A 10,181-nucleotide genomic window follows, 5' to 3' on the forward strand; every position below is an offset into this window, starting at 1 on the left:
AGTATGCATGTAACTTCATCTGAACAAAGGAGACGGGCCATCTAGTATTGAGACTGGAGCCTTGATGGACAAAAGTAATTGAAATGTTACAAATGTGCAACAGGCACTTCAGATGTCAAAAGAAAAGAAAAAGTGATCTGAACTGTAATTCCGAGCAGAAAATTCTAATTATCTGCGTAAAATTTTTGTGTACCACTGCGAGAAAGTAATTGTTACCTTTGTAGGGAGCAAAGACAATTATCCATGGGGAGCAAAGATTATATTCAGCTGTCCCATTGTCAGGGAATGCTGCACGCTGAGTGAAGATGAGCGTGATGAAGTGCCACACAGAGAAAAAGATGGCATTGACTAAAAACTACCGATGCAACAATGGCTGAAATCAAGATACACTGCTGGAAACAACTACTGTACATCTAACTACAATCCAACAAATTGTTCTTCATGAGCAAACAACAGAAATAGTTGATAATGTTGTAATGTTGTTCATACCAGAATCTGCATCGAAAGCCTCTAGCCGTGCCACGTATGTCCCAGGTTGTGTATTCTGAAAAACACTAACGTGATGTTGGTCAGATGTGAATTTGGGGCGTTGTCATTAATGTCATCGACTGTGATGAGCACAGAACCTTGGCAGAAACGATCGCCTCCGTCCACTGCATGCACAGTTAGATTGTACACCTCTGTCATCTCTCTGTCCAGGGTTACCAGTGTTCTCACTGCACCTAGAAGAAACATATGAATATTTATGCTACTGTTCAAAGGTTTAGGAGTCAGTACTTTTTTTTCTTAAAGAAATTAGTACTTTCATTCAGCAAGCATGAATTGTACCCCAGAATAAAAATTACCCCATGATTTACTCACCCTCAAACCATCCTAGGTTTATATCCTGGCTCTTCCAAGCTTTCTAATAGCAGTGAATGATGGTCAAGATTTTGAGGCAAAATAAAGTGCATACATCCACCATAAAAAGTAGTCCACATGGCTCCAGGGGGGTTGATAAAGTCCTTCTGAAGTGAATAAATGAATTTGTGTAAGAAAAATGACCATATTTAAAACGTAATAAACCGTAATCTCTAGCTTCTGCTAACTGTCGTACTTTTTATGATAGATGGATGCACTTTATTTTGCTTCAAAATCTTGACAGCCATTTACTGCTATTATAAAGCTGGAAGCTTGGAAGAGCCAGAACATTTTTTTAATATAACACAGATTGTATTCATCTGAAAGAAGACAGTCATATACACCAGGATGGCTTGAGGGTAAGTAAATCATTGAGTAAATTTCATTTTTTGGTGAACTATCCCTTTAAATTTATCAAAAGAGACAGTAAAGACATAATGTTACTAAAGATTTCTATTTATCTTTTGATTTATATATATGTTTTCAACATTGACAATAAGAAATGTTTCTTAAGCATCAGCATATTAGAATGATTTCTGAAGGATGAAGTGGGACTGAAGACAGGAGTAATGATGCTGAAAATGTAGCTTAGCCTTTGCAGGGAAAAAAATACATAAAAAATCTTACCAACCCCAAACTTTTGAAAAGTGGTTTTTATTTAAATACATTAATATGTACTCTTTAAACATGCCAGCAAGAGAAAGGATGGGAATATCATAAGAGTTCAGATTTCTGGCATAAAACTCTGATGCAGTCCAATAGGTCTAACTCAATCTGACATAATGACATCATTATCACATGGCGCATCTGATTGGTTCTCTCCTGTATTGGTAGCCAATGAGCTCGCTGCTCAACATTCAGATATATGACTATAGCAGTGCAGCTTTCTTCAGAAACCCTCAACCTTCCCTAGCTCCACCTGTATAGATCTGTTATGAGGTGATTCATGTATGCTGTGGGGTTATTTCATGTATGTTGTATTTGCAGCAGCAATAATTCTTACATGCACACAGAAGCGTGTTGTGGATGTATTGGCAGTTGCAAGTCACGGTACTTGCTCTGCCACAGCAGCAGCAGCGTAGCGGATCTATTCTTCTGACAAGATCAAATACATTAACATTGTAGTGTTACCATGCCAATCCCTCCGAGAGCTGTCATGACAGTACTTACATTTACAGTCTTACAGTTTTTCCTTGCCACATTCATGTTTGGCTTGTTCACTTGGGTTTTTAAGGTGTTTCTATGTAAAGTGGCTTTGGAACAATCAGTATTAAGAAAATTGCTATTCATTTTAAACAGTGAATGTGTTAAAGTCAATAACAATCAGGGCAGATAAACACAAGGCTCTGGGCTTGAACCAGACAACGAGTGATCAATGAGCTACTGCCATTATGTCCTTGAATTGGATACTTAACATCTTGCTTTAGATAAAAATGCAGGCTGAATGACTATATATTTCCAATTTGCTCATTTGACCTGTTTTGGCATCAATTTTGAATGATTCAGCTCCACTGCCACTCAGCTGGTATGTGATTTCTGCATTTGACTGGAAATCTGCATCAGTGGCTGAGACCTGAAGAATTTGTCTTCCAACAATTGCATCTTCAGGAACAGTTTGAGTATATACATCTTGAGAACAAAAGTGGATTTCAATTTAAACTGACACTGCCAAAGTCACTCTGTAAAAACATTTTAGAAAAAAAAAATCTAAAATGTATTCATTAAAAGTCCTCTGTACAGTTCAGAATAATGAGCTCAAGTGCTAATGTATATACAAATCATGCCTTCTCACAAACAGGACTGTAAAAATAAAACACTGAACAACTGAACTTGAACCATGCGCGCCGAGAGAAACTCAAGCAGCAGACTGGCCGGGGGGGGGGGGTAGCTTGGCTGTTCTTTCTTTTGGTGTAGTCATAAACAAGCACATCCAAACGAATCCAATTAAATAATAGTTAATTCATGCAATTGAAAATTTTGAAAAATAAAACTTTTTTTAAACTTTCTTTAAAAATTATACACACATCCACTGCATCTGTTCACCCCTTACATTGTGGTACGTTCCGTCGCGAGCTTATTTCCTGCACCGTCTTCCGCAGGGAATGACTCAATGTTTAGAAAAATTCGCGGAAAGACAATGAAGCCAACATCAGTTCATGACATTTTCATTATATCTTTATTTCTTTTCTCACGTTTTGCTCGAGGGGTAAGAATAAACGCGGCTTCTGCACCAGAGTGATCTATAGGCTACTTGATTATGAAGTTCATAACGCTGTTTTGAGAGCTGTTTCACTTTGTCCTGCTGTCATGCTTTAAATATTTGCCTGTATTTGCAGCTGGAGGATTGCAGAAGTGGAATGTATCCGCCTAAAGGACCAACGTACTGCTCTTACTCTCTTGTGCTTCTATATTTCACATGCTCTGTGGAGCTAATATGTTGATTTTAATAACGTGTTTGTGTTGTTTTATCTAGTTTTAAAGGTAATGTGAGCTGGTACACTGTTGATCTCGATTTACCTCCTAGTGAGAGATGGACGCAGGTGATCAAAGATAAAAACACAGAGGTAACTGTCTCCTTATTAATGCATTGCCTGTCAGGACTTGTACCTTTGCCTCTGTTATTATGTATTTGCATGTCAACGTTAGTGTTGAATACTGATCCTCTCCTGTTACAGTGGGTATAGAAAATAATTACCCCTTTAAAACAATCACGTTTTGTTGCTTTGCTGCCTGAAATGAAGACTGACACAGTTCATGTTTTGTCCAACAGTATTTAATCAGTGCAACTCAGAATATTCAAGTGATAGATACAATACCAAGATGTAAAAAAATAAATACAGCTGGATAAAACAAAAACTGTGTCTGTAAAGCAACCAAATGTTATTATTTTAAAGGGGGATAATTTTTTCTGTACCCACTGTATGTCTGGAGGATGCTTTAATAATGTGTCTGTCTCTTTATGTTACACAAGAAGGCTGTGATTGTTTTTACATTAATCATGTTGCTTTACAGTTGATCACAATGGTACGAACAATAAAAGACCTGGCCAATGGCTTTTTCAATGGAAAACTTGTTGATTTAGTGGATGAGGCGCTGGTAAGCAGTTAAACTTGGCCATCTTAAAAATGCATTTAGAATATTTTGATATTATGTATTTTGATGTGTTACTTATTATTTTAATATTATGTATTTTCTCACTGTTTTATAGCCTTTGATTGTGGATACACTTCCACAACCTTTCAATGAAGAAATTAAGGGAATAGCTGCAGTTTCTGGGATCCCTCTGGGTCAGATTTTTCCCTTTTGATTAGTTTCATGTTATTTTTTAATATAAAAATTGTAGAAAATGTAAGCAAACTAATATAATTAATGCTCAAACAATACAATAACACACCAAAAAGGTGCTATCCATCTATACAAAGTTACTACTTAATTATGCTTAATTATGCCCATTTTTTAAAAAAGGTATTATAACTTTAATCTATCATTTTAATATATATATATATATATATATAATTTATTCATGTGCCCCTCTAGGTGAAATTATGCTGTTCAATATATTTTATGAGGTTTTCACTGTCTGCACATCAGTTGTTGCAGAAGACTTTAATGGTGAGAATATATAAATAAGTTCACATAATGTTTTAAATTTAATGTGAATAAACATTCTAGGTGTTTTATAGCATTTTTTTTTCTAGGAAATATTTACCATGCCCGGAATTTGGACTTTGGACTTTTTATGGGGTAAATTTTTTTTTTTTTTGGCCAAATATTTAGGATCACATAGAACTTAACTGCAGCATATCATGTCATACGAATTATGTGTTTTCCATAAAGGTGGGATCAACAGAATAAAACATGGACTTTAACAGAAAAGCTTAAGCCTCTTGTAGTGAATGTCAATTTTCAAAGAGGGAACAAAACCGTCTTTAAATCAACAAACTTTGCTGGATATGTTGGCATACTTACTGGAATCAGACCTGTAAGTGAATAAACAAACAAACAAAGATTATTCTTTTTGTGCAAATTTTTAACAATTAATTATTTTACTTGTTTAGGGTGAATTCAGTCTAACAGTGAATGAGCGTTTCAACATTGATGGGGGTTATGTTGGTAAAGTATTTTTATTTTATTGTTTTTATGATAATGACAAATGAAGTGTAAGTGACAGGTCTTAAAAACAGTTATTGGAATGTTTAAAGTTTGTAAAGAACTACACAACACTAGGTATATATTTCTTCTAAACATAGCTACAAATCATGGGTGCAACTAGATGCTCTTGATGGTTGACCGGTTAGATAACATAATAAATTCCTACAGGGATTCTGGAATGGATTCTTGGCTGGAGAGATGGAATGTGGATGGGTTTTCTTACTCGCAAAGTTCTGGAAAATGCTACCAGGTAAAAACAACACAACACTAACATAACATGAAACTGCAAATTCCTTGTGTTCACGGTCATTGTTCACCACATAGTTCTCATTCACACACTGTTTTTTTTAATTATTAAAAAATCGCTTCATCAGATCAAGTAGTAACCTTCACACTCTGAAAATGCATTTGTGGTATTTAAACATGCTATTTAATTTTTTTTTTTTTTTATTTTTTTTTTTACGTGGAGTTATGAGGATGTCAAAGACCAGCTCTCTCAGACCAAACTGCTTGCACCAGCTTACTTCATCTTGGGTGGTAACCGAACGGGCCAGGGTTGTGTGATAACTAGGACGAGAATAAACACATTAGACATCTGGGAGTGAGTAAATCATATCACACAGAAGAATCCAATCTCTGTCTGTAGTGTTTTTTAAAATGCCCTAAAATTTGTTGATTGTTGATGTTAAAGACTTGATATGAAGCTTGGGAGATGGTACGTCCTGGAAACAAACTATGATCACTGGGAAAAGCCTATGATATTTGATGACCGTAGAACTCCGGCAATGAAGTGCATGAATCAAACCACACAAGCGGTATGTGGCATTATGTGATCAAAATAAAACTGCTTTGTATTAGTCATTTAGAGAGTAGTTTTTTAAATTAATAGCATAATTAGTAACTAATTGTTCATGAAGACATGTTTTATAGTAGATAACAAAATTGTATTTTCCACAGAACATGTCTCTGGCATCAATATATAATGTCCTGTCAACAAAACCAGTTCTTAATAAGGTAAGTCTTCCTTTCAGTTGAATTAATATCAACTTACATATATCACACTTATATTTCACTTTATTTTAGTTTAATATATATATATTTTTTTTTTCTTTAGCTATGTTTGAGACAAAGAGAGAGAAATAGTGTTTGATCACATTTCTGCATCTAGTCAAATGTCATAAGAAGTGAGAGTGAAGCAATTTTCTGTCCTGTCTTTGCAGTTGACAACCCATACGTCACTGATGGAAGTGTCAACTGGAACTCTGGAGTCCTATATTAGAGATTGTCCAAATCCGTGTACACCATGGTGATCTGCCATCAAATCTGAATGAACTAAAGGATACTAATACTATTTTGGATCTCTGTCATTACATTACTACTGCAAACGTTGTGCAATTGTGCAAGAGTATAACTGTGTTTTAAATAAACTCTGACTGACCTTCATATTTTTTTTTGTTTTTTTTTGTTAGATATGTCAGTAGAAGTTCATTTCTTTGAGTGTTGCCTTTTTCTTTAATATTTTGATGAAAGAAGGAAATCTGTTTTCTGAAATCCTTGGTAATGATGCTAAAAAAGTATTTTTGTAATTTATACTGATGTTTTATGCGTCTCTTTTTGGGACTGTGTTGAATGTGTAAATTGAGTTACAAACATTCGTTATTTTAAGTTTTTTTTTTTTTTTTTCAAATTTAATATATAAAACTGGTTCAATAAAAAGTTTCATCAACAAAGGCTAAACTGAATTTGATTGAGTGTAATTTTACAACTCAATTATTAAACAGATGCAGTCCAGTTACAGTGGCCCTTTTAGAAGTTCTATATTTCTATGGTTAAATTAGATAATTCATTCAGCATATTTCCTTTTTGTGATGTTATTGTGTATTTTTTTTTTATTTGCCTATGCCAACCAGAGTTAGTTTTAATATAAATAATAGCTTTTAATAATAGAAAATAGCTTCTGCCAACAAGGTGGACTAGTTGCACTTACTGTAAATAGACACTCCATTAATATTAACATTTCTGATTGTTTAAATGATCAGCCCTTGGGGGCCCCCTCAAAATGCAGGGCCCCATGTAATTGCCTGCTTTGCCTGCCCTAATGCTATGCCTCTGTTTGATTTAAATCTAAATAGAAAACAAATTGTAGCAGGTTTTCTTTTATTTGTTGTGTACATGCATGTCTGCCATCAGCAATATAAATTATTCTTTTAATGGTTTTACTTTTGGAATGAATCTCTCTCTCTCTCTCTCTCTCTCTCTCTCTCTCTCTCTCTCTCTCTCTCTCTCTCTCTCTCTCTCTCTCTCTCGGATCAGTGTGCCTCACACATGTTTTTCCCATTTTGTTTTATGGGTGTTACAAATCAGGTATTCGTCTCCGTGTATCAGGTTTTCTTTAATCAGGAATGTTCTATTAATTTTGTAAACAAATATTCATTTTGTTTTTCATTTACATAGAATTAATTTTATGCATCAATATAAATTACACAGAATTCTGACCTTTTAATGTAAAAAAAAAAAAAAAAAAAACTTCAAAACTATGTGCCATTAATGTTTTCATTTTCTTTAACAAATTTAAGGATTGAGATCAAATGTCTCATAATTTCCAGAATATTTCCAGTCGTTTTTGTGACGTCTCGGTAGCTGTTTGTAGTTATCTGCACATCTGTTTTGATCCAGAGTGACTCAGCTCAAAGTAGTGCACGTCCAACTACAAGAAACCTTTGTCAGGCACCAGAACAGACCTCAGAAGCATCTGTACAAGTTCTTAAGATAGTAGTAGAGCAATTTTAGTGCCTAAATTGCACAGAACATCAAATTAAAGGTGTATGACCATTTATCTTTAAATACGGCATCAAAAGAGTACATTTACAATGTCAGTTTTGCTCATCATTTGGATGCTTTGTACTCTGGATTCGTCAGACTCTGTAAGTATTGTCTTAAAATTAATTTGGCTTCTTTCTTATGTGTTCAAATTACATTTAGTTACCGCCAAATGAAAAAGTGTTTTTATTTGTATGTTGAACTGACGGTTGTCATTCAATGTGTTGTGTGTTCAGGCTCCTGACAAATGCCAAGATGAGATAGACCGTCTTCAGGCGGAGTTGACGAGCTTGGAACTTCGGCATACAAAGCAACAGCAACTTATTCAACGATTAATGAATCTCAACCAGAAGGATGAACGCCCCTTTAAAGCAGGCTCATTTTATGACACAGGAGACAAACAGTACTTGGGTCAAGGCTTTATATTATTTTATTAAATGTGGTATTCATTGTGTAAATATCTTGTCTGATTATAACAGCACAGTGTAGTACTAACAAAAATCAATCTGCCATAAACAGACTGTGCTCAGATCTTCAAAAACGGCAGCACGCAGAGTGGATTTTATATGATTAAACCACAGCTAAGTCCAACCTGGATGAGAGTGTACTGTGATATGACTGAGGGGGGTGGATGGACAGTCTTCCAGAGACGCTCAGATGGCAGTCAGTCATTTGACAGGTAAAGAAAAACTCTATTGTTGGGAGAAGAGATTCATGATTAATGAATTAGACATGATTTTGATTTTCATCTTTAGAGATTGGAATGATTATAAAATAGGATTTGGTGACATGAAGTCTGCTAATGGAGAGTTCTGGTTAGGAAATGATAATCTGCATTATCTGATATCTCAAGGTGAGTAAATCTATATATCTAAAATGCATACAAACTGAAATAGATATGTTATGATGTACCATAATTTTTTTTTTATATTTTATTTTATTTTATATTTTTAATAAAACACCTTCTGTTACACAGATGATTACACCCTGAGAATCAATCTGGAAGACTTTGAGGGCAGCCACCGTTTTGCAGTGTACAGAACATTTAACGTGGACAATGAACAGGTCTTGTTTATAATATCTTTATATTGTGATACATGATGTGTGGATGAATATACAGTGCCCATTATGAACCAACAGGTGGCATGTGAAGTTTATAATAGATCATTACAACATGTTATATAAATACTGTATGTACTATTTTCATTAACAAAAAAGAATGGGTTGCACAGTATCACAATTCATAAACTTCATATGACCCGAATGGTATAGTATCTGTGTGCCGTTTATTTTTGTTTATGTTTTAACAATCCCATTTGTCTTCTCAGAACCATTACCAGCTCCAGTTTGGCGTGTACACAGGAAATGCAGGGGACGCTCTCTCTGGAAGTTACCATCCTGAGGTTCAGTGGTGGGCCAGCCATCAAGGAATGAAGTTCAGCACACGAGACAGAGATAATGACCATTATAATCGCAGTTGTGCTCAGGAGGACAAGGGTGGCTGGTGGTTTAACAGGTTTGCACCTTAACATTACAGACAAAAATTACAATTACAATATGTACAAAGGCAGTTCTTCTCAAGATCTTACAGCTGCCCTGTAGCAGAGTAACCACTGGTATAGTTCATTACATTAACTATGAATATTTGACAACCAAAAGGTGTCCAACATGTTTAGTATGTTGTTCCCCCTGTATTCCTCTAGATGTCACTCTACCAATCTGAATGGGTTCTACCACAGAGGCCCCTACAGCGCAGTCACTGATGATGGAATAGTGTGGTACCCTTGGCATGGCTGGTGGTACTCCCTCAAATCTGTGCAGATGAAGATCAGACCGGCCAGCTTTGAGCCTAGTGATGTTTAATTCATGGATCTGATATCTGAACCATGAAATGATGAATTTGTGGATGATGACAAATTACATTATAGTCCATCTTAGTAGTCCAATTCTTAACTCTACATATGTAGTTAAAAAGCTCTTCTCCTGCATGTATCGCAATAAAGTTTTCAACACATCCTTACTGCATCCTTTATTTTCAATCTTTAAATTGATTAATTTCCTAGTTGGTAAATTAAGAAATTTTTTTTTTAAACATTAAGAATAAATCAAAATGAAAGAGGAAAGATTAGTTTTTTTTTTTTAATTAACTGAATATAGAATTTAGCTGATGAAACAAAAAGTTTAGCTATATATTCTGAGATGTTTTCTTTGTTTTAATCATAGCAATATCTAAGGTTAATGGAGCAAATAATTAACATGCAGTAGTAAATATATAATGCAAAGTTCTACAGAGAGTAGCAAACACCATT

The 10,181-nt window shown here is 34.9% G+C and overlaps 2 protein-coding genes across 2 annotated transcripts; both read left to right on the forward strand.

The window, feature by feature from the left end:
• Positions 1-2,960: 2,960 nt before the first annotated feature.
• Positions 2,961-6,419, forward strand: LOC132114202 (acid ceramidase-like). Its single transcript, XM_059522315.1, has 14 exons — positions 2,961-3,106; positions 3,237-3,280; positions 3,374-3,464; positions 3,913-3,996; positions 4,109-4,187; positions 4,438-4,512; positions 4,599-4,644; positions 4,738-4,882; positions 4,959-5,013; positions 5,221-5,302; positions 5,522-5,653; positions 5,744-5,867; positions 6,010-6,066; positions 6,273-6,419. The coding sequence occupies exons 1-14, from the start codon at positions 3,011-3,013 to the stop codon at positions 6,360-6,362; spliced, it is 1,200 nt and encodes a 399-aa protein (XP_059378298.1). The 5' UTR covers positions 2,961-3,010; the 3' UTR covers positions 6,363-6,419.
• Positions 6,420-7,901: 1,482 nt separating this feature from the next.
• On the forward strand, positions 7,902-9,888 carry LOC132114203 (fibrinogen-like protein 1). The gene is made up of 7 exons (XM_059522316.1): positions 7,902-7,976; positions 8,109-8,283; positions 8,392-8,551; positions 8,628-8,725; positions 8,849-8,937; positions 9,201-9,388; positions 9,576-9,888. Exons 1-7 carry the CDS (start codon positions 7,923-7,925, stop codon positions 9,733-9,735), a joined length of 924 nt encoding a protein of 307 aa, XP_059378299.1. The 5' UTR covers positions 7,902-7,922; the 3' UTR covers positions 9,736-9,888.
• Positions 9,889-10,181: the final 293 nt, after the last annotated feature.

Source organism: Carassius carassius, chromosome 33 (assembly GCF_963082965.1).
Source record: "Carassius carassius chromosome 33, fCarCar2.1, whole genome shotgun sequence".
Taxonomy (NCBI): Eukaryota; Metazoa; Chordata; class Actinopteri; order Cypriniformes; family Cyprinidae; genus Carassius; species Carassius carassius.

Bases quoted from the DNA above. Each gene is read 5' to 3' on its own strand.
- LOC132114202 (XM_059522315.1), top strand. From the start codon at position 3,011: ATGTTTAGAAAAATTCGCGGAAAGACAATGAAGCCAACATCAGTTCAT. The intron at 3,281-3,373 runs GTACTGCTCTTA...TGTTTTATCTAG, and splicing joins TATCCGCCTAAAGGACCAAC to TTTTAAAGGTAATGTGAGCT. The intron at 4,513-4,598 runs GTGAGAATATAT...TTTTTTTTCTAG, and splicing joins TGTTGCAGAAGACTTTAATG to GAAATATTTACCATGCCCGG.
- LOC132114203 (XM_059522316.1), top strand. From the start codon at position 7,923: ATGTCAGTTTTGCTCATCATTTGGATGCTTTGTACTCTGGATTCGTCA. The intron at 8,726-8,848 runs GTGAGTAAATCT...TCTGTTACACAG, and splicing joins GCATTATCTGATATCTCAAG to ATGATTACACCCTGAGAATC. The intron at 9,389-9,575 runs GTTTGCACCTTA...GTATTCCTCTAG, and splicing joins GGTGGCTGGTGGTTTAACAG to ATGTCACTCTACCAATCTGA.